The sequence below is a fragment of the Cephus cinctus genome, unplaced genomic scaffold (assembly GCF_000341935.2).
Source record: "Cephus cinctus unplaced genomic scaffold, Ccin1 Ccin1_scaffold0143, whole genome shotgun sequence".
Taxonomy (NCBI): domain Eukaryota; kingdom Metazoa; phylum Arthropoda; class Insecta; order Hymenoptera; family Cephidae; genus Cephus; species Cephus cinctus.
This window is the reverse complement of record NW_014332873.1, coordinates 696,819-720,932: the sequence shown is the minus strand read 5'-3', so window position 1 is coordinate 720,932 and position 24,114 is coordinate 696,819. Positions and strand designations below refer to the sequence as shown.

The 24,114-nt window shown below is 47.9% G+C and overlaps 3 protein-coding genes and 1 long non-coding RNA gene across 5 annotated transcripts; 2 read left to right on the top strand and 2 right to left on the bottom strand.

Moving 5' to 3' along the window:
* Nucleotides 1–130: 130 nt before the first annotated feature.
* On the top strand, nucleotides 131–3,991 carry LOC112493738. The gene is made up of 3 exons (XR_003058409.1): nucleotides 131–444; nucleotides 645–721; nucleotides 3,896–3,991. It is a non-coding gene; the product is annotated as an uncharacterized LOC112493738 (long non-coding RNA).
* On the bottom strand, nucleotides 3,613–5,726 carry LOC107263210 (malate dehydrogenase, mitochondrial-like). The gene is made up of 3 exons (XM_025080584.1): nucleotides 4,904–5,726; nucleotides 4,308–4,679; nucleotides 3,613–4,236 (listed from the first exon to the last, which is right to left on the bottom strand). Exons 1-3 carry the CDS (start codon nucleotides 5,279–5,281, stop codon nucleotides 3,919–3,921), a joined length of 1,068 nt encoding a protein of 355 aa, XP_024936352.1. The 5' UTR covers nucleotides 5,282–5,726; the 3' UTR covers nucleotides 3,613–3,918.
* Nucleotides 5,727–7,767: 2,041 nt separating this feature from the next.
* LOC107263272 (photoreceptor-specific nuclear receptor) lies at nucleotides 7,768–23,253 on the top strand. 2 transcript variants are annotated; one of them, XM_025080589.1, is made up of 9 exons: nucleotides 7,768–8,542; nucleotides 8,853–9,048; nucleotides 11,584–11,977; nucleotides 14,817–14,920; nucleotides 16,590–16,670; nucleotides 17,530–17,644; nucleotides 20,738–20,853; nucleotides 20,930–21,427; nucleotides 21,593–23,253. In XM_025080589.1, exons 1-9 carry the CDS (start codon nucleotides 8,366–8,368, stop codon nucleotides 21,829–21,831), a joined length of 1,920 nt encoding a protein of 639 aa, XP_024936357.1. In that variant the 5' UTR covers nucleotides 7,768–8,365; the 3' UTR covers nucleotides 21,832–23,253. The 2 variants fall into 2 exon arrangements, with proteins under 2 accessions (XP_024936357.1, XP_015585772.1); XM_015730286.2 differs by lacking the exon at nucleotides 16,590–16,670 and having other exon boundaries at nucleotides 7,769–8,542.
* LOC107263271 (centrosomal protein of 78 kDa) lies at nucleotides 17,668–20,716 on the bottom strand. Its single transcript, XM_025080588.1, has 2 exons — nucleotides 18,252–20,716; nucleotides 17,668–18,110 (listed from the first exon to the last, which is right to left on the bottom strand). The coding sequence occupies exon 1, from the start codon at nucleotides 20,331–20,333 to the stop codon at nucleotides 18,348–18,350; it is 1,986 nt and encodes a 661-aa protein (XP_024936356.1). The 5' UTR covers nucleotides 20,334–20,716; the 3' UTR covers nucleotides 17,668–18,110; nucleotides 18,252–18,347.
* Nucleotides 23,254–24,114: the final 861 nt, after the last annotated feature.

Here is a 24,114-nt window from a genome sequence, read left to right as displayed (position 1 = left end):
TTTTAGACACGTGATCTAGACCGAGGTTAAATAAAGAGACAATTCTCAGGAAACTCCCTCTCGATCTTTGCCAAAGCGCGTATCTACTCTCTAAACGTCTAAACCACATAACCTGACGAAAGCTCCTTACGATTGCTTCGGTCTACACGTTGTTTTAAGGTTACCTAAACGATACTGCACGACGGAGAATTCGAAACTGGAACTAACCGAGGAAACGTCGGGTCGGTAAATTACCGACGTGGTACGGGAGTCAGTGATGCCAGACTTTTTGAAAAGGTTCAATTACGAAACTCCAGAGGAAGCTTCCGTGCTTGTATGGCGTCCAATCAGTTGATTTAACGTTAACGTCAATACGTGAGCAGAGTTCATCAATCTCCCGTAATAATATCAACACGTCGTGTCTGAATCAACACGCACCGTTGACGGTTCGACGTTCGTACCTACGTAAGTGCATACGTATTTCACAGTCTCTGCCACATCCGCACTTCGTGAATCCTCGTTAAGCTACGATCTTTTCCGTCAAATCAAAATCTCCTGCCGTTTGGTTTATTCTAGCGGCGGGAATCGCACGAAAACTCCGACGTACCATGACATTTCTATGCGAGGTTAGAAACGCGCTGTGACTGTTGACGTTTTCTTTTCAGTCTATAGATAAATTGGCGTGGATGCGCTGGATACATTGAGGGACAGAAGAAAAGAGCAAAGAGAATGAGAGAAACAGGTAAGGCACGAGAAGACGAATCACTGAGACTAATTACGAATATCCATCTTTAGAATGGCTGTCGGCAGTGGGAAGCTAATCGTCGGTCACAGGTTAGGAAACTGACTTCATAAACGTGCGACCTAAACACAGAGAGCTATTCAATAGGATGTTGGGTACTCAACGACACGTTTACGCGTTCCTAAACGGTCAGATTAATGATGCATCAATCATCTTGAAGTTACGACTCTCGCGAAGGCGATTTGGGTAGAGAATGAGAGAGAGAGAGAGAGAGAGAGAGAGAGAGACACAGAGATGGAAGGTAAGATGGAAGAGAGAGTAACGATTTGGGTAGAGAATGAATGTTGGGTACTCAACGACACGTTTACGCGTTCCTAAACGGTCAGATTAATGATGCATCAATCATCTTGAAGTTACGACTCTCGCGAAGGCGATTTGGGTAGAGAATGAGAGAGAGAGAGAGAGAGAGAGAGAGAGAGAGACACAGAGATGGAAGGTAAGATGGAAGAGAGAGTAAAAGAAGAAAAGTATAGGCTGACACATTGCAGACTGTAGTCTAAAAATCCTTGAAGATTTTTTTTTTGAAAATTTGTTATTCACGAATCCCTTTTTTTAAATTTTCATATCTTATTCTACGGAATTATTTAAAGTCAAACGATGATATAATAATTATGCTGCTAGTCCCACAACACGTGCCAGTCGTCAGTGTCATTAAGAATTTCAGCCGATCGTCTTGGTATCACAGAAATGAACGTTTGGCGGCTGTGCCGGGCGCAAAGACGCGAGAGGAATTTCAATTTCAGCTTTGAGTCGTTAAGTTTTGTAAAATCCACAAGAGGAGGATTTATTTTATGAAGTATTCGCCGCATCTGTCAGATTGCAAACTGTCATCCCAAAAATGTTACTTTCGTCTATGAGAACAAGTGAGAAGTTTTGTAAGCTCGGAAGAATGTTTAAAGCTTCTTAGAAACAGTTCCCAAAATAACGATTGCACATAGGTCAATGCTGAGATATGAACAGTTAAAAATACTTGAAAGTAATCGAAGAACCGTATAAATACTCTATTTCGTCTCATCTCCTAAATATAAATGAAAGATCCCTTTCATACACGTACCACGTAGCACTTTGGTACTGATTGTAACAATTTTTGAAAAAAACAATTTTTTGATCGGGAATCGAACCCGCAGGTCACAAGCCATTGGGCCATAGATTCACTGTGCATTCTGATGGATCCCAATTATTTATTTTTTGGTACTTCCCAGGGAAACCACCCTTCAGCTTGTAACCCCACGTTGAAATGTATAGCATACGCACGTACATAGAATTTAAACGTTAATTTTTGCGCAATTGAAAATTACAAATATATATGATCAGTCATGAAACACTATTCACGTAATATCATTTCTCGCAACTACTTTGAAAATTAGTCTCGGCAAGTCCTATATTCGGATACTTTAACAAGCAATAAAAGTCAACAGGGCTGCGAATCGATTCTCCATGCGCTGTTCCAAGAAATCGATTTAACTCGCATCGACACCAATCCCCTCCACCCACTTCTAAACGTCATAACAAATCGCGTCTACTTGAACATTAAAAAAAAAAATGCCCGAGCAAATATGAAAACCGTGAGTCCAATATGCTAATAAAAAAAAAAAAAAAGAAAAACCAGAAAATAACTCCAAGAATAACTGTAGAGTAAATTGATCATTCTATTTTCTAGTTTCGATGGAAGATGCTGCAGATCGGCATTGCGCCAATTTGAGTGGCGCGCAAGGAGCCGGCACTGAAAGGCAATTTAGCGGTCATTAATAGAGTTGCATCAGTCCGATGGCTCGTTCGAGTACGATACATCGCGAGGAGTGGTCCAGCAAATAGATCAGAGCTAAGAGATAGCAGATAGTAAATAGGAGGAGGTGGTTCGAGAGAAGAGAGCAGTGTTATAAGCACAGACCATATGACGTTTGGCTTGCATAATACCACATTCTGTATGCATTGTATCTACCGTATCCGATATATTCACTATATTCACCGTATTCACTATATTCATCATGCCCACTAAGATCATGGATACAGAAGTAGAGATCCGCTACCCATTCTCATAGCGCGCTACGCCAGGGTGATTAACGATAGGGTTCATGAACCTTAAGAGAGATCGGCCCGAGGGCCGGAGAAGCCGGCAGCTTTTCCAGCATCCAGACTCCGCGCGCCAATCAGTCGACCGTTCCTAATGATCTCTCTTTATCCTGACATCGCCGACAGGCGATCCCATCCTCGTGCCACGATCTAGTTTCACGGCAGAGTCAAACGGCGCAGATTAAAATTTATCTCTATAGCTTACTGGTGGATCTCTTGGAGTATCCATTGTCGGTAACAAGTTGTACGGTTAAAAAAAAGATCCTCTCTGGACGATAGTACGATTAATACTCGTGGTTTCCGGATGGAAGCGACGGTACGATTGGTTACTGGATTTTCACCGTGTACTGGAAGCACTCTCTTATCTTTCTTTTTTTAATTATTATTATTTCCTAGCTACTCGTTAAGAACGATTCCGACATGGGTACCGGTCGGTAATTTCATGCAAACGAGTCGATACTGCTAATACGATAGGAACTCTCATTAGCATCGCCTTAGTCTGTTTCTTCCTGTAGTACCACTACTGGCCACCTACTCCGTGGCGTCCTGTCCGCTGCTATAAGATCATTCGCAAATTACGCACTCGGCGATCTGGTAAAGTTCTCTCGGGGACTCGGAGGGATAATTTTCTTGATTTTCTATTTTCTTTCTTTTTCCGGATTATCTAACAGCAATCAGTGGGGCATGAAGTCCGCAGTGCCGTACATCGAGGATCCTGAGAGGGGCTTTAAGAATATCCTACGTACGAGAGGTTCGAAGCGTCTTAGGTAGGGTTAGCTCGTGATGCCGTGAACGCAGCAGTTATTCCGTGAACCCCCACCGTCCCTGTGGCTTGTACAGATTTTTTCTCCGCTTTTCCTCCTCGTCCCGCTTAATTTCAACGGACAAGTCCACGAGTTATTACCGACTGATCCGAAAAGGAATAAAGCCTCGGCGAGAGTCGCCGATTTTACGATGTTTCTTTAACGCGCTTGACAAATTGATGACTTCCTGGGGCCAGGCTGGGCTGAGCCGATTCACGTCCCTTTTTTAATCCCATAGGATCTGCTGCGGTGGCTTTGTCATTATTTTTCATCAGGGTCATCAGTGAACTTGGCGACGAATTCTTTCCCTCTGGATATACTACTTTGCAAATGGATGATCGCCTCGGCTATCAGCTGCTCCTCCAGGTCGCTCACTGGACCGTAGCCCAAATTCTCCTCCACGCCGTCTGGACCGAGGAGGAGCTCGTTGCTAAAGAATCTCGAGTTGTTCACCTCGGATTCCACGTAAGCCGTGGCTACGACGTGGGGTGCGTGGTTTATGGCTCTACAGAGTCTTTGGACAAAGTACCAGGCACCGGAAGCCATGGACCAGGTAGAACCAGCCTCACCATTCTTTGCCTGGGTAATGAGAATTTATTTAATGCTAAATCTCCATTGATTCGTCCCACTGATAATGAAATTATACTTGCCAGGACGATTCCTTTCCCAGCGAGACGCAGCTTCTGCGTCAGCTCCAGTATCTGATCTCTGGGTAGCAAGAGTCTGGGTCTGCTCCTGGAGAACAGTGGGACCATTGTCTTTTCCGAGTGACCTCCGACCACCGGTACGTATACTTTCTCAGGTCTGAGCCCCACGGCGTCGGCGAAGAAGTATCTGGCTCTCATCAGGTCCAGAGTGCAGACGCCGAAGAGTCTTCCGGCGCAGTAAGCTCCGTGATGCTTGAGGACTTCCGCCGCCAGCGGTACCAGCGAGTCCACTGGGTTCGATACGATGGCCAGTAAAGCTTCTGGGCAATTCTTCGCGCAAGCTGATATTACATCTCGACAGAGGTTCGCGTTGTGCTAAAAGTAATGCGGGCAGCAAGTTAGACGGTTTGTTTATGCAGCTTGAGAAATAAGAGGATTCGCGAGATGAATCTCTGACTAAGAATGCAGAACGGCTGGCTCCTATATTTTTTTGCGATGGAAAGCCCCAAAGAATTTTTATGCGAAAAACACTCGAGCCTAAGAAGAGACTCCAGTGCCTCTTTGCATGTATATTATGTCAGGTGGAAGCACCAGGAAACCTCGAAGAGTTCTTCTCTCGGATTGTCTCCCTTTCGCGGGACCCCAGTCGTCACGATGACCATATTCGCATCGCGCAGTCCTTCCGATAAGGTTTCGGCTCCCGCGAAACCCAGGGTCCTCACGTTAGTCGGTATGTGGCTGAGATCCTGGACCATGCCCTCAGGGTCACTCCGGTTGCACAGTCTGAGCTCTGTGATATTGGCTGGGTACATCTTGAGAAGGTGGGCGAGTCCTTTGCCGACACCCCCCAGACCGACTATAGAAACGCGGCATTTATTTATCTTGGAGGAGTACCGTCTCGCCACGCGAATCCCTTTGGAATTTTCACAAAATTGTTTCAGCAAAGTACCACCCTTGGTTTTTGTTAAATTTGGCATCAGTCACTGGGAATTTATTTTGTTTTTTAACTGTCACGCGAGGTTAGAATTTTTCGAAAACAATTGTACGGACTTCACTGTAGTTTGACTGTGGATGCTGAGTGGACGGGAGAAAGGTATTCCAGGGGGATTGCAAATTTGTCATCGAGTTGTCTCTTCGATCTTTATTATACGGAAATACCACTTGTGACTTTTACTTTATTCGCGTACTGCTCTTAAGCATTTTTTTTTTTCATGCGTCAAAAATAACTTCTGACTGCATCTTTTATGTTGGTGCGTTTAATGACTTGGCAGCTCGGAAATTCCATCGTAGGAAATTTTACAGTTAATCTTTGTGAATCAATTTATAATCGAAGGAATACAAGTTTATCGTCAGATATTATTTCAAGCTGAATAATCAGGTTACAGTGAAATTTTTTTTGTTTTGAAATACCAATAAACAATAATACTGCTTTATCATGAAATTTACTGTGGTACATTGTAAATTTAATGGTTTCTATCAAAATTTACTTTTTTTTAATAATATATATATATATTTCTTTTCTATCTATTCTATACTCTATATAATACCTCTTCCTGACTGCACTGAGTTCCGGTGACATCTTATTTGTCTACGGGAAGTAACGTCTAAAGGGAAGTAACCCTCGAACTATGTTACCGACCCTGCAAGTTATCGTCCTCTGATAAGACAGAAACTACAGCCTCTCAGTTTCCGCGTGGGAAGAAAAAGTGAAAATTTCACGAATTTCAGTCGCTCTTAGTACTTTTAGGTTGCCGCTAGATGGCGATACTATCTATAGGTCCACACTAAGCGCACAGTTGCCTGAAAGGCATCTTGAAGAAGTGTTTTAAAAGACTCCAGAGACGTCATTTCAAAAACGTGATCCAAACAATTGTCACTGTTGATCCATCGATCAGAGAAAACCCGTAAGAAAATTTCCTCTTGTCAATGATTTTTGGCCAAGAGTAACGTATGGTAAATCAACGAAAGTCAATGAAAAATCATTCATTAGCCTTGGGAAAAACTATTGGTAATAGAAAATAGTTCTACGAGGAAGGAGCCTGATTCATAATTTTTAAATATGCTATACACGCCGCAAGTGCGAGGGGACGGAAATTTACGTGTATGAGAACGAAAAAGATATATTGCCGAGTCGAATGGTAGTTGATATCCTTTTCTAAACTAGATGCATTTTAAAACGTTCCTTTTTTTAATAATTCAAAATCTTCAAACTCCCCGTCTCCTGCATCTTCAGCATCTGCATCCTCGAGTACCTAATAAACGTGCGAACCTCTGCTACAAAATTTTACCCAGAGTCAATAAAAAAATTTCAAAATACGTATCGACGTAAATCAAGTCAAATAAAAAAAAAAACAGAAAAAATCCATTTCCAAAGAGTTATCATTGCAAAACTTCAAAATAACCTTTACTCGTATAACACAAAGCATTATTATCTTACAGAGAGGAGGCTAGACATGTAACCGTGGTGAGTTGGCTGAAAGGATGTTCTTTGAAAGAATAACGATCAACCCGTCTTCGCAAGGGTCGTTATTGTCTAAAAGAGAAAGAGTGAGGCGCGTGGGATTTAAAGAGAGAGAGAGAGAGAAACGAAGATAAATAATAAGAGAGCGCAAGAAGTTAGAGAACGAGAGAAATATTGCAGTTTCCATAGTGAGTGGTTCTCGAGGTGATTCCGTCTGGAGGCTTAAAGGGTTTCGAGGGAGAGAGAGAGAGACGGAGGGACAGAGAGAGAGAGAGAGAGAGAGAGAGAGAGAGAGAGAGAGAGAGAGAGAGAGAGAGCAAGAGCGCGCAGAGCGGCTGAGAGGTGGAGGGAAAGGCGCCGGGGAGTTCGAAATTGAAAAGCATCTTGGCGAGGGTGTGCACAGTCGGCGACAGGCGAAAGACCGTGTCAGAGGGTAATCCTATTGGTGGACGGCAGCGTCGCGACGTCTCGACGTCATTGGTTCGTCGCCGGACTCTGAGGCGTGGTTTACCCCTGTTTACCCCTTGGCAACGGTGGGAGCTGCTACACCCCGACGGCCGATTACGAGGAAAACCACGAAGGGGCTCTCGCTTGCTCGTCCACGGAAATCCAACATGGCGGATAACCACCCCTATTCCAATGCAACCCCTTTCCCGTTGGTTCCTACTCTTCTCCATTCGCCGACTTCCCCCCCGAACGACAACGCGGGCTACGCGATTCCTTCAGGAGTCGCAACTTCAATCTTTCCTTCGCCCCGGTCTCCGATCATCCTTACCAGCACCATAACCTCATAGCCTAATATCGGCTGATCCTTCGAACCTCGATCATTTTAATCTGCGAGCACCACCAAGCCAGCTGTTGCTCCTTTACATTTCTGCCATTTTTTTCCTTGCTGCTAGTAAATCTTATAAAGGCTCTTGGTAAAATTAATATAAAATAAAAAATATATCCATACGCTTTGTCTCTGTTGGGCAGGTAAAGAAAAAGATACGGAGAAGCCAGAAGAGTAAGGAGGACAAGAGGCTGCAATTAATTGGCTGCTTCGGCAACGTAGACGGAGGCTCCATCCGTTCGCTCCCCCAGAGCTGGTTTGCCCTACGCAGCCAACGATCAACAATTGCCGTGGTGGATCTCGATCAGGATGAGAGCGAAGGGGGTGGTAGAGGGGAGGGAGGCCATCCTGGCGAAGATGCTGGGCGAGGGTGGAATCGGGTGAGGAAGGCCGAAGGAGGGCGAAGGAGGGCTGGAATAGGATGGCAGTGGATAGTAGTGGGGTGAGATGGGATGAACAAGACAGAAGCACGAGAGAGAGAGAGAGAGAGAGGAGAAATTCTGGCATCCAGCGCATAGCGGGGTACGCGCAAGCGCCGCGACGCTCCTCGACGCCACATCAAACGTAGCGGCTATAGGTTAAATCCTCGTATCCGTTTTTGTTGTTTTTCCCACGGTGCCTCCTGATCCCGCCTTCAAAAGTACGCTTGGACCAATCGCGAGTACGGCACCGGGACGCTCGCCGTCGGGACGCCGACGTCACCGATCGCCTCGTCGTCACAGTCGACGTTTCTTAACAGGTCGACTACTCGCCCGGCGTCATCCGCCAATGCCAGCGTCGTTGTCGTCGCCGTCGCATCCCAAAATCATCATCTCCTTACGTTCCTTCCTGCCGTCGAAGATCACGTCTCCCGTAATTCGTCATCTTATTTTTATCATCGTCCTTCTCGGTCCTTCTGGACCATCGATCCACCGATCGGCAACTATCGTCCAGAGCTCGAAATCGGTAGGTAAATTGTCAGATCCTAATTGGAATTATTTGAGATCGTGAAAAAAAAAAAAAAAATATATGAAAAAAGGATTAAGTGCTTGTGTCACGTGACTTGTGATTTCTACTATCAGAGACCGACTGTGCTGCGCGAGTGAACTCTTTAGTTTTCCAGTACCGCGACAAGTGTTGGATCCAAGACTCTTTTGCGGAGAACAGTGTCATTCGGCTGGCACCTGGTGCTACTTGGTGCGAGTGCGAGTGTGCTGGCTGCGACTTTACGAAATAACCCACGAGCCAAAAGCTATAAATGGAATCTCTTCCGTAGGTCCGCGCACCTCCGGGTCCACCTCCGGGTCCACCTCCGGGTCCACAGGATAATCGTCACTGGCAAGAAGTCATGAACGGAGCGACTTCGTGTGGACCGTCGGATGATCAGCATCATCATCCACGTCAACAGTCGCAAAACGAAAGCAGCTCGGATCGTCCCAGAAGTCCCACGACTCCGCTCAGCATACGTCACGGTACGATTTTCAAACCTTAACGTTCGATCGATCCATTCGGACTAATTATCGTTACGATCCCGATGGCTCGTTTAGCCTTTTAAAAAAGTTCTTCTACCTGCTATGTCTTTAATAATTCAATTCAGAGACTTATTCTTTGATAATGACGTCCTGCCAATATTTAATCAAGTGCCGATCTATCATTCCGCGCACCAAAAAGTGAAATGTCATACGTGCCAATTTGAATACACAGTTGATCTCTAATTCACCTACTTCGAGTCAATACTATTTGTCACGCATGAATTAACATTGACACGATTTATATTTTTAGTATTAACGTCAGTAGGTATATCTTGATTTCGTGTATTAAATTTTTTTTTATATTTCGAGGTTTTTGGCATGCCTCTCTTCTGTTAGGTTTCTACCGGAAGAACGTGAGGAAGGTCACTCGTATGGACTCGTCGCGTCCGCTCGTACAGCAATTCATAATCAGGATCCTTGCACTTAATCCACAAGGGCGACTTATTTACGGGGCACGAATTCGAGGGGTGGCAGGGCGCAACGACGTTACGCCATTAGAGTAATCAAATTGTCGTTGCTCGCCGAGCGGAATGCGGTGCAGGGTTAAACGAAAAAAAAAAAATTATACATCGATCGGCTTCCGTCGAGTGGACTTCGTGACGGGCGAATCGGCTTCCAGCAAGGGGTGTCAAATTTCATTAGCATATCAATGCTGGTGGATGGTGCGGCTTCCAAGGCGCCACCTGCGACCCATGTTATGGGATCATCGAGGGATGCTTATAAACGAATAGGGGATAAATTGCAATGAGAATTAGTTATTGTGTAGATAGCGAGAGGGGTGACATTTTTTATGCTAGCTTTACTTAGGCGAAGTGCAATCGAGACCCGAGACACTTCTTGGTGCACCGAGAAGACGTTGGAAAATTTCGAAAAAATTGGCTCAGACCTTATTTTCATTATGGAGTTGAAATATTTTTATGTCACACGGTGTATATATTTCGTAATTCCGTGAGTCCTGTGAATTTATAAAAGGGGATGAAATTTCGGGAAATACTTACGGAGGAATGGGGGGTGCATTGGTACTGGTAGAAGCAGCACTAGCAGTTTGTAGTATAGGTATACAAAGAGTTGAGGGTGAAACCCTATTGGTTAGAGCAATAAATACAATTCCATCAAATCACGCTTTAATGAAAATCGTGACTAATAAAATAAGTGGCAGGCAGTAGTCGACGGCACCCCGAGTAATTCACTAGCCACCCCCGTTGATAGAAAATCGCATTTCGTCGACTTCCAGATGTTTGCAGTTCGCGTGGATCCTTCGGGATCGCTTCGTTCCCTTGCTGCTTGGATCTTTCGAATTGAATGTCTCGTAGGATCCCCAGCCTCCCCTTCGTCTCTGAACACCTATACATATTTATGCCTTGTGACGCGTCGCGACGCACTTTATACTTTGCCTTTTTACGAACTCATTTCATAATGTAAATGCTGTTTGCCAAAGCGACTCGCGAAATCCTTGCGTAAACCCCAAGGGAAGCAAAGGAAATGTATTTAAAAAAAAAGGAAGACAGTTGCGTAAGAAAAAAAATGAAAAAAATTGAAATTAAATCTCCCACAAAAATTTCGAAATTTAATATAAATTTTTCTTCAAATTTTTCATAATCATTTGATATTCCGACGTACCGATAATCAACGAGCCTCATTTTGAGAATCAACAGTGATCGTCCCTGATGAAGCATTGGGAATAACGCAGCAGTGCATTGAGGCGGCACTTGGGTATTTTAGGGTAGAGGCGCAGGAAGGAGGGCGATAGAGAATAAGTCAGAAATCCATCAGAAGATAATCCACAATATTTGGGTAGTAAATGAATGCAATTAATTTATACGCAATCGCGTGACTCCGACCCCACTTTTGTGTATCAATCAAAAGCGTAGGGTCGGGTGCAGGGCATCAGGAAGGCTCTTTATGTTGCCCTTTCCTTTCAAGGGTCCGTCCCACCCCGAGCATACATACACGTACCCTCGATAAATCCACAAAGGATTTTAGCCCGTGTAGAAAAGATACTTAGGAAATATACGTGTGCGATAGCTTGGAAATGAATTAGTAAATTTCTAATAATAAGACATAATTGTCACGAAATCGGAAAACAGCGGGAAATCGATCGTCACTCTTCCTAAGGGAAGGTCACTCCAGAAGAGCGCAGCTGGTTTGACTGTAAAAACATAATAAAACGTATTCCCGTCCTTGATGGTTTGCTATTTTCATTAAAGCCGCTCACGGCATTTGTGTAAAGTCTGCATGGAGCCGCGAGATAATAATTGTTGAATGTTGACGTTTTCGAGTGTCCTCGCGGTCGCCTCCGTCGGACAGACGTCGTTTATTAATAGAATCCTCCCGACAATAAAGCTACGTATTGTTTCAGTCGACAGGTCAGACGATAGGTCACGATGTTGACGTTCCGCCGACTTTCGCGGCTGTTCCTTCGGTGCCGATCGAATTCGAGAGTAATCTGAGCTTGCTGGCCCGTGTGTCTTTCAGATTCCGGAGAGAGCAGCGTGATCTCGCCAGGATTGCCAGAGCGCTACAGTCCGCTGGGAGCGACAGGATCAGCATCCAGTCACGATCCCTACGCATCCCGTTCGGTCCAGGAATGTCCGGTTCCCCTTTGTCGCGGGGTGCCTACCGACTTCCCTCTGGCACGGTCGCCCTACCTCACCGCCCTGGGCAACGGTCATCCTCATCTCCTTGGTCAGAGCCAGCAGCAGCAGCAGCAGCAACAGCAACCCCAACACGGCAATAAACCACCCCGTAGCCTTGGACTCATATGTGTCGTATGTGGTGACACGAGTTCCGGAAAACATTACGGTATCCTGGCCTGTAACGGATGCAGTGGTTTTTTCAAAAGAAGCGTCCGCCGGAAGCTCATCTACAGGTCAGTCCGAGTGTACATAACAAACCCTGCACCACTTGGACCCCCCCGGTGGAGCCTGGACGGTATCGTTGAAAAATTAGGGTTCGTTTACAAGCCAGTTGGACGTTGATCCCAACTGGTCCTGGTGCCATGTGGTTCAAGTCGAGTGGGTTCATGTTAATACCGTCAACAATACAGTGGTATAATGCGAGGCCTCTAGTCCCTTCGCACGGGTCCATGAGTCCGCATGGACCTAGGAAGCGGACTAGGACCTAGTGGGAAGTGATGGCCTCCATGGGTTCGATGTGGGTTCTTCTGGAAAGCTATCCCCAGGGAATTCCCATCTATCTCCATCGAATCCCTCTCAGCCGGAATCGCTGTCTGTTCCGCTGGATCCATCCCCGTGCAGCATCCATATATAGGATCTTGATATACGTATATATGCGTCTATATGCAGCCACATAGGGTTGTCCACACATGAGGTACCCTCGGATACGAGATGCTGCGTTCTTGATATATAAACTATTTACTCGAAGTAAATTTTTTTTTTTTCGAAAACTCATTCGAGAATTCTTTTACGTCGCGCGTGACTGGAATTTGGTCCATACGACGCGGGACGGAGGATAGCCGGTATCTTGGATGCTGGATAATAATTTTCTCTCGGGAATAGGTAAATTTATTTGAAAGCTCCAAGAGGCCGTATAAAAAAGTCACTTCGCCCGGTGTCACACTTTCTTAAGGTTCGATCGTTGCCAATTGCTGTTATCGCATTAGGCGTGTATAAGAATACCTGGGAATCTGTTGAAACAGGTGTGACAACACGAGCGACGCTCTGCCGATCAACACGTAGTCAATCTCCAGGCTCATCTCTCCTTTGCCAGTGAATTAATCTACATTGAGCACGTTACATTAGGTTGAATAACAAGTGAGTCCTACCAGGTGAAAAAAAATGGCACAAATTCGAAATAATAGAGATAATCGAAACGTCTGTCAATTATTTAACTCGCGTACGTGACATCACGTGAGAGTCGATTTGCCTATTGTGACGTCTCTCTTGTGACTCTCGACGATGCTCCTGAGAACATAACGAAAGCCACGTTACCTGTCGTACATTGACAACTATTGACAGTAGCTGAGTCACGAGAATTTTTACGGAAATTAAACATTCGCATCGTTAGTCATTGATATACGTGAAAAAAATGATTCCTCCGAAGAATTATCGACCGTTGCGACATTGGATGCTCCACTTTGCTTCTCTGCTTTCCATTTTTTATCTTAGCCTCTCTCTCCGCTCTTCTCTTCTTTACGATCCATTCCTGTCAGATGGCCGTAATACGGTAAAGACTGAAGAGCCTTCGCACAGATAACCAATTACGGAAGGGGCGAGGGTTGATGGCTCGTCGTAGCCTCGAAGCGACAGATGCGTCCCGACGCGTCGCGACGCGCGCCCACAATCGCGGGATTATACGAACCGCACAGCCTCCCGTTCTGTCGGCCGATTGAAAGGCTCCCGGATCGTATGGGGTATCGACGTAACACGCCGAAAGTGCCGATGCGATTTCCCAGCGAATCGCACGCAGATAGGAGACCAAATGACAAATGGAAACTGGAGCGAAGGAAAAATTTAAAAAAATGCACCAGCGACTCTCGCCGGGCTGCTGTTCACTGATCAGGCGACGATTGGCCAAATAAAAGGAACAAACAGTCCTGCGGGCAAATACGTCTGTTCCAGGTAGCGAGTCGTTCGAATCGTAGTGGCGGGCGTGATAACCGGGAACACATGCTTCCGGTTATATGGAGCGTAACTCGATAAAGGAAAGAATCGGCAAGGGCCGAGAAGAATAGAGAGATGCGTAAATAAATGTATGATGTGGTTCTGAAGGGTGAATGGAGGGTGAGTGAGGTCTGCAAGCTCCACTGGGGTGTGAACGCAAATCAATTTGTACGACCCCCGCCGGCACGCAGCGTGGTGCGTGCTGCGTGCCACCCTTAGTGTTCGCCGTTCACTGCCTCGGGACAAGATAGTCCTTCGTCCTGGCTCCTACGTGATTCACTCCGTTCTCTCTGGGACTCTCTTCCTCCTCTCTCTCTCCCGCACTCAGGGTGCTTGAGTGACGTCAGGCCAAATCGCACCAAGGGTAGCCACGGATCCGCGAGCCCAAAAATCCGCAGCCGAGCTTTTTCTCCTGGTTTTCCGTCCTTGCACAGCCACCCGCCGCCCCGTTGCTCCTCTTATTGTTCCTGGATATAAAAAGGCTCCTTATGCAATAACCTGCGGAGGATCCTTTGCGTAATCCTGGTCCACGGAAAGCGTTACGTGTCGATGCGAACTGCACCGAACAGCAGGGAGCTCTGTGGCTTGATCGTCAAAGAAATGAGGAAAGGCTGAACTGGGTGGGTCGAATTAATCGATGAAAAAAAAAATAGCTCAATCGATTCCAGTCCCATGACCCTCGTAAGTTTTGCGCTTCTCGGTATCAGCGGGGTCGGTGGGTCTGGGGGTTCAGGATGCTGCGGGATTGGTCGAGATTAAGAGGATAAGGAGAAGCTACGTGACCCCAAGGACTTCCTCTTTATGTTCCTCGGCTACGAGGGATAACGGGGTTAGCCCAACAATGAAAGTAATCGAATTTAACACCATCACTCGTGCACGCACTTTGGATTTTGGCCAAGTGCGTGTACCCTGTTCTTCCCTGTACTCGTCCAATCGGTGTCTGAGCTCGTCTCGTCCACCCTGGTCCTGCGGTTCCTCGGGTTCGTCCCGTCCAAGACAGCTCCGCGACCTTCGTTATCGTGTATTCTGAGCATTGCTAAAAGAAAATAAAACGTCTGATAACGGCATTTTTTAATATTGTTACAGGTGTCAGGCAGGAACTGGAAGATGCATAGTGGACAAGGCTCACAGGAACCAATGTCAGGCGTGCCGTTTGAAGAAATGTATGCAGATGGGAATGAACAAAGACGGTAAGTGATTCAGTATCAACATAGAGAGATAATAAGATAATAAGAATGTGGCAGGTCGAGTCTTCGCGCCGGAGGGAGTTTCGCATGGGAAAATAATTGCGTCAGAATAATGCGACTGATAACAAATGTACTTTGTGACTCGCATCGGGTGTTTCAAGATATTTGCCATTTCGGGCCGAACGGGTATTGCTCATCGAATTTTGAACTTTTTTTATCAGTACCTGGACCGTGGAGATGCGCGGGACAGGAGGAAGCAGAGATATCGAGATATGAGATACAGATCGGTGGGGAAGGAACGTGCGGCAAGTTGCGCAGGTGATGGCTGTGTAGGTAGACGAATGTAGAATAGGCAACGTTATGGATCCGGGCACATTATCCGCTCGGAGAGTAATACGAGGATCAATCAGGACGCTGGGCGTCGTTCGGCGTCGTTCGGCGTCGTTCGACAGCGGGCCTTTATGTTCGCGACATAAATAACTGAGTAGAGGCGGAGCCAGCCAGTTGGAGCAGAAAGAAAAGCGATAAAGTAAAGTAAGAAGGAGCAAGAGGGAAGGATAGAGAAATCCGAAGAGAGTGTGAGAGAGAGAGAGAGAGAGGCGGGAGGAAAAACGAGCAACATGGCTCTCGATTCGATTCAACTCTTAATACTTTCTTCGAGACGAGCCGCACCTGGCGGGAAGCCGCTCTCTCTTGCTCTCTTCCTCTCTTTCTCTCTTGGCCCCTTTCTTTTCCCTACTCCCGTTCCTCGTTTCGCACGACGCTAACTTTCTTATTGCCGAACTTGATGTCGTAAGCAGGAATTGGATCGGATCCCCCCTCGGCACCCGATCCAGCCTAGACGTCGCTCGAACGATCCGAACGATTCGGAGGAGACGAATCGCCATTTTCGGGCATCTCGACAGCAGCCACAAAGAAGTCCAATAGAAATTGACGGGGAAAGGATTCCTTGAGAATTTGCCTTTCTACAGTAATAATAAATCAGGGCCGGCCCAAGTCGCCCTCGTACGAGCGAACGTCCGCCTGACGTCCTAAACGAAATCTGCGGGTTGACGTGTAATTACGAATGAATACGGAGCCGCTGGTCCCTTTGCCGTCCCCGGATCCTCAGATCCTCAGATGGTTAGATCGTTAGCTTGTAACGACCGCGAGCACGTCCATTAAGCCTAGCGACGTCCTGGCGACAACAGTTTCAGCACGCAGCCACGCTAATACATAGGTAGCCAAGCGAGCTTACACGTATACGTAATAGGTACTGGAGCACGTGTGTAAACGTATGTGGTCGCTCCTGGCGGAGCATCGCCATCGGCTTGGTAAACAGTGCGGTCGTTAGCGCGGGTCGCGTGGCCCGGCGCCCGAAGGGTTAATTGGAGGAAATAAACGTATGCAGGGCAGGGACCGAGGCCGTAGCGCGTACAGCGCGTACAGCGCGTACAGCGCGTGGAGATGCGTTTCGCCGCGCTTTTAAGCTGGCTCTCTGGGCAGACCGCCCGCGGTGTCGCGCCCCATGCAAATGAGTCCAGGGACGTTTATCTGCCGTGCGAGTGAAAAAACGGAAAAGAAAAAAAAAAGGGACGCTCGGCGCCGTGGCAAAGGGCTGCCAGCGTCGACTCTTCGACCCTATCTCCTCGTGCCTCCGTCTTGCTCACGCTCTTTATCGTTCTCTCTTCAGCTCTCTCTCTCTACCTATCCGTACGGCCGCTCTGCGAAGGAGGACGACGAGTCCCCATTACGCGACGCATCCTGCAGAAAGGTAGAGCGAGTCGGCACGTTTTTATTATTACGGAATTACTCGAGAGCGTCGCTCATGCTTGGATTCTCTAAACGGCTGGAAAATTATGTAACGCGACGCCGGGCGTCGGTCACGTATCTCTGACGGCGTCACGTCAGTCGCGGACTTTTTTTTTAAATTTGCTCACTCGAACCGGACGAGGAAGACGCGGACGGCGCCGCGACGCTTTTTTCTTGACTTGCCGCAGCAGCCTCTTCGCGTCCTTCTTCCTCCCCTTTCTGCCACGAGCTTCCGGCCTCTCTCTCTCTCTCTCTCTCTCTCGTCTCTCGAGTTGTTCCCAGACACTGTGCACGTATTAAAAATGAATCACATGGCTTAATAACTTGCATGGGAGTTGCGTAACGCTCCGGAGTTTATGGCGGGGAGAGAATGAATGCGATTTCTGGATGTCCGGCTAAATTCATCCTGTCATATGCAGACGCTTGCGTCTCCTGACGTAACGTCGGAGTTACGTCGATTCGAAAAGCGAAAAGGGAGGCGTTCCTCCTCGCTTCATTGTCAGCGACGTCGTCCTTCCCCATTGGGGACGGCGCGGGCCTCCTGCCGCAGGGAGGTTATGTCGGCAGTCTTGACAGTCTTGACAGTCTTGACAATGTTGACAATGTTGACAGGGCCGACTCGCGACTGGCAAAAAGGCCCGCGGACAACGAATTAGAAGCGATTACGGGATCGCACTCGAATACAAATTGAAATGGACGGCCTGGCTATTCAGTCGGTCGAAGGGGTGAATTCTGTAAATAAAGTCGCTCGCGGTGATCAATTGTAGATTTTGAAGTCCCGTCGATTGTTTGGCTAACGATGCCCACTCATTCTGTTGCAGCCGTTCAGAACGAGCGACAACCCAGGAACACGGCGACCATAAGACCGGAGGCCCTCGTGGAGATGGATCAGGAACGGGCACTTCGCGAAGCTGCCGTCGCCGTTGGTGTCTTTGGGTGAGTTTATAAAGTGTCCACTCTGGGCTCGAATATCAGATCGAGCCAGGCTCGGTCGTGAGGACGCTGACGATTGGTCGGCGCGTTCGTGTCGCGAGTGACGCTTGACACGTGAGAGTCGGGTGCAGGTGCAGCTGAGGTCGCACGGTGAAAAATCGAAGCTCGCGACTTACCGATTCTCTCTCGTTGGTCGCTTCCGGTGAATTCGAGTGGAATGCATTTCATTTTTTATTCGCTCGTACTAAGGGGAGCGTGTAAACAAAGGAGAGATATACACTTCGTGGATAATCGGGCAGCAGAGAGGAGCCGTTACCACGTTTGATCTTCGTTACGTCCTGCTGAACGTCGTGAACCGTCGGCTGGGACGAAGCACTGGCTCCCGCGAGCCGAGCGGAGCCGTGAATGCTCTGTCATGAAAAATTACCTTTGACCACAGGCCAGGATGCTCCAGGTAACGCGCTTCGAACTGGAATTAACGGGAAATCTATACTACCAAGGGGTGAACGTTAAAAGCAAAGTAGCCGACGCCAGCACGACGCCGTCGAAATAACCTCGAACCCATTGCCTCTTAACGATAACGATATTTATGCAAGCTCAGAGCCCTCACCGAGACAAGGGGACTTTGCTAGGAATTTTTTCTCCGTACAACTCGACTCGCACGCTCTTCCCTCATCTTCTCTCTCTTCCACGTGCGACTCCGGAATCAGCTGACGTACGAGCCAAGATTCAGTACCGAGTCGCCATTTATGATCTGAGCGAAAATCGCTCGCGCCCTCTCGCGCGGCGAAGGGATGTCGCTCACTTTTCCCCGACGACGGCGACTCTCCTGCGTTGGGGTCTCGACGTCCGGACTGTCGCCGATCTTTCTCTCGATGTGTATCGGCGCTATGGGCGGAAGCGAAGACCTCACGTCGTGCTCAGATCTCACGAACTTCCGGGACGTCTCGACTATCCTCGCCGATGACTCCGGTTGACGATCGTACGAATATCCTCTCTCCAGATTCTCCGATTTTGTTTTACGTATCAACCGAGCCACCTGCCTCTTTATGTCCATCCTCACGACGTCCTCCTCCAGAACCGTCCTCGAGGTATTCGGGTGCCTCGTGACCGCGTCGAGCATCTCCAGGAGCTGATCGAACGACGAACAAATTTCGTTGAGCGATTCCTGGCTGACCAACAGGCAGCCGCGAGTCTCCATTTCCTTTTCCTTGAGAGCATTCTCCAGGTCCAGGAGGTCGTTCTTGGTTGACTGAAGCTTCGCCTCGGCCAACTCTCTACGCATTCTTTCCTCTTCAAGAAGAAGGTCGTTCCTCTTGATATCCTCCAGGAGACGCTCGTGCTCCGATCTTGCTTCGGACAACTGCCGCAGTATCTCCTCGATCTTATTCGTATCTTTTTCTCGCTCCGTTACCTTGTTCTCCGGTTCATCCTGCACCTCCATGCTCGTTGCTGGGCAAATCTGCGACTGAAGATCTAGGTGCAAGGTCGGCTTCGCTTGATTTTCTTGAGACTTCGTCGCCGATTCCAGCTCAGATTCCTGACTCGGCGTCGAAGGTGGCGCTGGAACCGTTCTCGGCTTCCTGGGTAAATTTGGCAACGTTATGATCCTTCTTGGCAGAATTGCCTGACAAGTCCTCTTGGTCGGACCGTTCGCAGTCTTCGGTCTGGTGCCTTCGATCTTTTTATTTTTCTCCCAAGCATTTCTCTTGGCACCGGCCGACGCGGTTCTCTTATCTTTCTGAGGCAAAACCAGCCAGCGATACTCTGACCTGCCGCTGGCGTTGTTGCTCTCTAACTTGGCAGCAATTTCCTTTATCAACTCCTCGCTCATCCCGTTCAATCGGACATCCACCACTGTCAGAGTGGTGTTGCTACCCAGTATAGAGAGTACGTCATATCCGGTTGAATCGGTAAGACCACAGCTCTGAAGGTCCAACGCCTTCAGCCACAAGCTGTCCCTGACCACCTCGAGGACTTCCTTCACGGCGACGTCCCCGAGTTTCGGATTCCCATTGAGAGTGAGTCGTCGCAATCCTGGCATCGCTTCTAGGTTCGGTTCACGATACCTCAGGGACTGCTTCCAAGTGTCATGGTACAGCGACAGCTTCTGCCTTGACAGGGCAGCAGCCACCGCAGCGCCGCTCTGACAACTGAGGTCGCACTGAGCCAGATTGAGCGACCTGATGCTCCGGACGTCGGCTATGGTGCGACAAATCAGCTGACAACTTCCGTCGCCGATGTAGCATCTCTGCAGGGACAGATGCTCCAGGCTCTGGCTGGAGGCGAGACCCACGCTCAGGACCGCAAGGCAATCCGCAGGAAACGGTATACCCTCGAGCTCGAGGCTGGTCAGGGCCACTGAATTTCTGACGCACTGAGCCACGCTGTGCGACAGCCATTCCAGAAGGAAACGGGTCAAGACCACTGGAGCTTTTCCAATCGCCCGGGCCTTATCCTCCGAGTTGACTTCCTCCAGAGGCTTCCGGCATTGGTATCTGCTGCGCACGCTGATGGACTTCAGGGTACGATCGAGCGACAGGGAATTCAGAATAGGACCCCAGTCGTCCATCTTGACTCGATCCGTCGTAAAGTCGAGATGATGGGGCAGAGTGACGCATATCACCGGAAGTGGACGCAGCCTCTGCTGCTTGCACAAGTCCATGTAGCACGTAGCAAAACTCTGCGCCATCTTGATAAATCCTTAGGAATTTAAAGGAATCTTGAGAACTCTTGACAGGACTCTTCTCCACTGTCAATCCCCTCGCTTGGCCTGGCTTCTGCTCTGGTGCCTGACGAACGAGCGAACGTCATTTGCGAGAATATATTTCCCTATAGAACCCTAGGTCTTGTGACCTCGCGAACCTTGTCCCCCGCGTATCGCGACCTCACGAGTGACATATAAAAAAAAATATTAAACCGAGTGACGGCATGAATTACAACGCGAGACCTTACTGACAAACGAAGTCTGCTACGTAAATCGTTCCAGCCACTACGCTCGCGCTCGTTCGTTTTTACAGAGACACGTAGAATGGGAGCTACGCACACCGATCAACACGATCCCCTCTTAATTATTCCATAATAATTTCGTTACAGTCCACCCGTTTCCCTGGCGATGGCCAGATACGCCACACCCTTACCCCTACCGGCCGTAGCACCCACGTCGAATTCAACGTCCACCGCGACTCCTCCCCGTCAGGACGTCGACGACGGTAAGTATCGCCAGAGTCCAGGACAACTAACTGCTGCTACAAATCGGATCTAAAGTCGAATTAAACTACTGTCCAGGAAACGGATCCGAGGACAGTATAGACGTGACCAACGAGGAGCCGCTGACACCCCAACGGAGCGGATGTACCCAGCTGCCACCGGTGGTCCCGTCCCTCTACTCGCCAGCCAGCGCAGAAACGGTGTACGAGACGAGCGCGAGACTCCTCTTCATGGCCGTCAAGTGGGCCAAGAATCTACCGTCGTTCGCCAGTCTGCCATTCAGGGACCAGGTCATCCTCCTCGAGGAAGCGTGGTCTGAACTCTTCCTCCTGAACGCCGTGCAGTGGTGCCTCCCTCTGGAGTCCTCGCCGCTCTTCAGCGCTGCTGAACTCACGGCACTCACCCTCTCGCCCCACCCCCACTCCCACCACGGCATGCATCATCTTCAAACAGGGAAGCCTAGTCAGGTCGCTGCCGACGTGCGACATCTTCATGACACTCTTCAGAGATACAAGGCTGTTTTGGTCGACCCTGCTGAGTTCGCTTGTATGAAGGCCATCGTACTCTTTCGACCAGGTGAGATCATTCGTTCCTAACTGGGTTTTTTTTAGACTTGTCCAAGGTCCTAAAACAGTCCCTGTACCTCAGACGAGATGATCCGTTTGCGTAGATCAGAATGTCAGCGTGGTTCACGTGCAATTGGACTTTACACTACCTTGTTGGCTCCCAACTATGTTACAGAGACACGTGGCCTCAAGGACTCGAGTCAGATCGAAAATCTGCAAGATCAAGCTCAGGTGATGTTGGGTCAACATGCGCGCGCGCAGCAGCCCGGAAGTCCGGCGAGATTTGGCAGACTACTATTGTTGCTGCCGCTCTTGAGATGCGTGCCGGCTGCCAGGGTGGAGCTGATCTACTTTCACAGAACCATCGGCAACACTCCCATGGAGAAAGTACTATGCGACATGTACAAGAATTGAAGCACTTCCTGGGTCCGAACCAAGATGGACTCTCGTCCCGAAACGGAAGACAACATCGTCATGCCCGACGACCGATGAACTATTCGAAATGAACGTTTCAAGGCTGTGACGTAAAATTCGATTCTCGCGAAGGCGTCGTCGCGCTTCTCTTCTTTGTTCTTTCGCGTGTTTAAACGAGAGCGAGAGAGAGAGGGAAGGACACGGGATACGTGTACGGTGAGGTTTATTTACAATTAGTGCTTAACGGCCACGGCCTCCTCTACCTTGAGTACTTATGATGTATGATATAGTCTTTAAAGTTCCAACACTTAAGGGTACACATTAAGGTATTAAACGCATGGCATCTAATCGGCACAAGGAACGATTTAACGATTAAAGATATTTATGTATTTATTTATTATATAACTATTTACTCCAAGCTAGGACTTAACGATGTCGACGAATATTACAGTGGTACAGGGTCGGAGAAGATGTACGAATGTTTTCTTCGGATTGTCGCCAGGCGAGTCTGAGGGGACGAAAAAGAAGATGAAAAATATTAAATCCCGTAATGCAATAGAGAGTTAACACGCGCGGACGCTATAGAGCGTCGATTCGATGACCGATCGGAAGTAACATTATTTTACTGGCGCTCTTTGAATACCGTCGAATTAAATTCACGGTGGCGGACATTTTTGTCAATTTCAATTAAGAGGCGATCACTTGCAATGTCACACATATGTCTGATCTTCACGCTGTAAACCTACCTAACGACACACGGATAGCTAATCGTGCGCCAGCGTCTAAAAAGTCATTTTAGACGTTCACCCTGTATATTTCGTGTTGTGATACTGTTGTTGTAAAATTGTACGTACCTATCCGGTGATACATATTGTAACGGCTACGTTTTTTTGTCCTTATAATAAAAGTAAGCACAACCAGATGGATCGGTCGGTTTTTCATTAGAGCGAATATATTTTTATCATAAGATTAGTAAAATTATTCGAATAGCGATGCAAGAATGCGGATTCGCATAGCTATGGGTATATCCGGGGGATCGTTTTCACGGTGGTTGTGCAAAGGTACATATTTATTTATCGCCATGTAATCCCTGACTCCCCCGTGCACGGGGGTTGCCACATGGCAGTTTGACGGTCCCTGCGGTACCCACGGCGCTCATAAATTACATCGAGTTGAGCGAGGTTTAAGGGGCTGCTTAAGTTGTCAAAGCCGTCGGGGAGTTAAACGGTAGAATAAGGGTGCTCGGATTAATGCGTTTTCAATTACGCCCTTTTGCAATTTTCTGACTTTACGAATATATACATACATACACATCCCCCGCAAGAAGCCCAAGATCTTCGTGCAACTTGGAGCCCGCCAAAATAATCCTTATTCAAAATTCAAATTTTTTAATAATCGAAAAAAAATTGTATCTGTTCAAAATATAGCCTATATTCTTCGAATGTGTAAAATAACGTGCCAAGTGTTTTTTTTTTTTTTTTTCACGAGAAAGGCTAGAAATCTGGATACGCTCCACTGAACCTGCAGATTGTATCTTGGGGTCAGTGATCCTGCGGCTCAAGAAATTTCGAAATTTTGATCGAAAAGCGCTGCTTGGCGAGGATGGCAATGCTGATGACTATGGTGTTGCTGGTGGTCCATTCGACATGGTAGGGATGCTGCTGGTAGTATTGACTCGGTTTTGCGTGAGAGGGCGGAGTTTGTCGAGCTCCCCCAAAAGCCCCAAAGGTCCTGGAAGCGGCGGAAGGAAGGGGAGTCCCCTTCCTCTGGCGGCCTGGTATTACCAACTGGTAACAAAACTCCGGCTGAAGGCTGACCCAGCAATGGCGGCGGGACTTGTTGTATTTCGCTTTCGAGGTAAGCTCCGTTCCCTTCTACCGTCTCGATTCCTCGCCCCTCGGCCAAAGCTGCTTGTAGATGCCATTCGGCTGAAGTCGCGTCTCTTCGCCTGCCAGGAGGCTCCGAAGAGCTGAAGAGGACGAAGAGAGAGAATGAGAACTTTGAAGAAAGAAGAGGAGCCAGCCGGAGAGGCTATATCGTAGGGAAGCAGCCTCCATTTATTTTATTACATTATCATACCAACTAGGCGCTCGATAAGTGGGGCTTTAAAGCAACGGTTCTCAAACTGTTTAGAAATCTTGGATGGAGTTAAAGTTTAAAGTTCAATTTAAAATCCATCCCGGGCTGATTTTCACAACGCAAAGTCGCATTGTGACTTCAAATACGTTTTCCCTTTGATACAAGGTTTGGATTTTAACCTAAAAAAAAAAAATTCACATTTTG

Bases quoted from the DNA above. Each gene is read 5' to 3' on its own strand.
- LOC107263210 (XM_025080584.1), bottom strand. From the start codon at position 5,281: ATGCCAAATTTAACAAAAACCAAGGGTGGTACTTTGCTGAAACAATTT. The intron at 4,680-4,903 runs GTTTCCTGGTGC...CATTACTTTTAG, and splicing joins CGAGAGAAGAACTCTTCGAG to CACAACGCGAACCTCTGTCG. The intron at 4,237-4,307 runs GCAAGTATAATT...CTCATTACCCAG, and splicing joins CTGGGAAAGGAATCGTCCTG to GCAAAGAATGGTGAGGCTGG.
- LOC107263272 (XM_025080589.1), top strand. From the start codon at position 8,366: ATGCCAGCGTCGTTGTCGTCGCCGTCGCATCCCAAAATCATCATCTCC. The intron at 11,978-14,816 runs GTCAGTCCGAGT...ATATTGTTACAG, and splicing joins CGCCGGAAGCTCATCTACAG to GTGTCAGGCAGGAACTGGAA. The intron at 14,921-16,589 runs GTAAGTGATTCA...TTCTCTCTTCAG, and splicing joins GATGGGAATGAACAAAGACG to CTCTCTCTCTCTACCTATCC.
- LOC107263271 (XM_025080588.1), bottom strand. From the start codon at position 20,333: ATGGCGCAGAGTTTTGCTACGTGCTACATGGACTTGTGCAAGCAGCAG.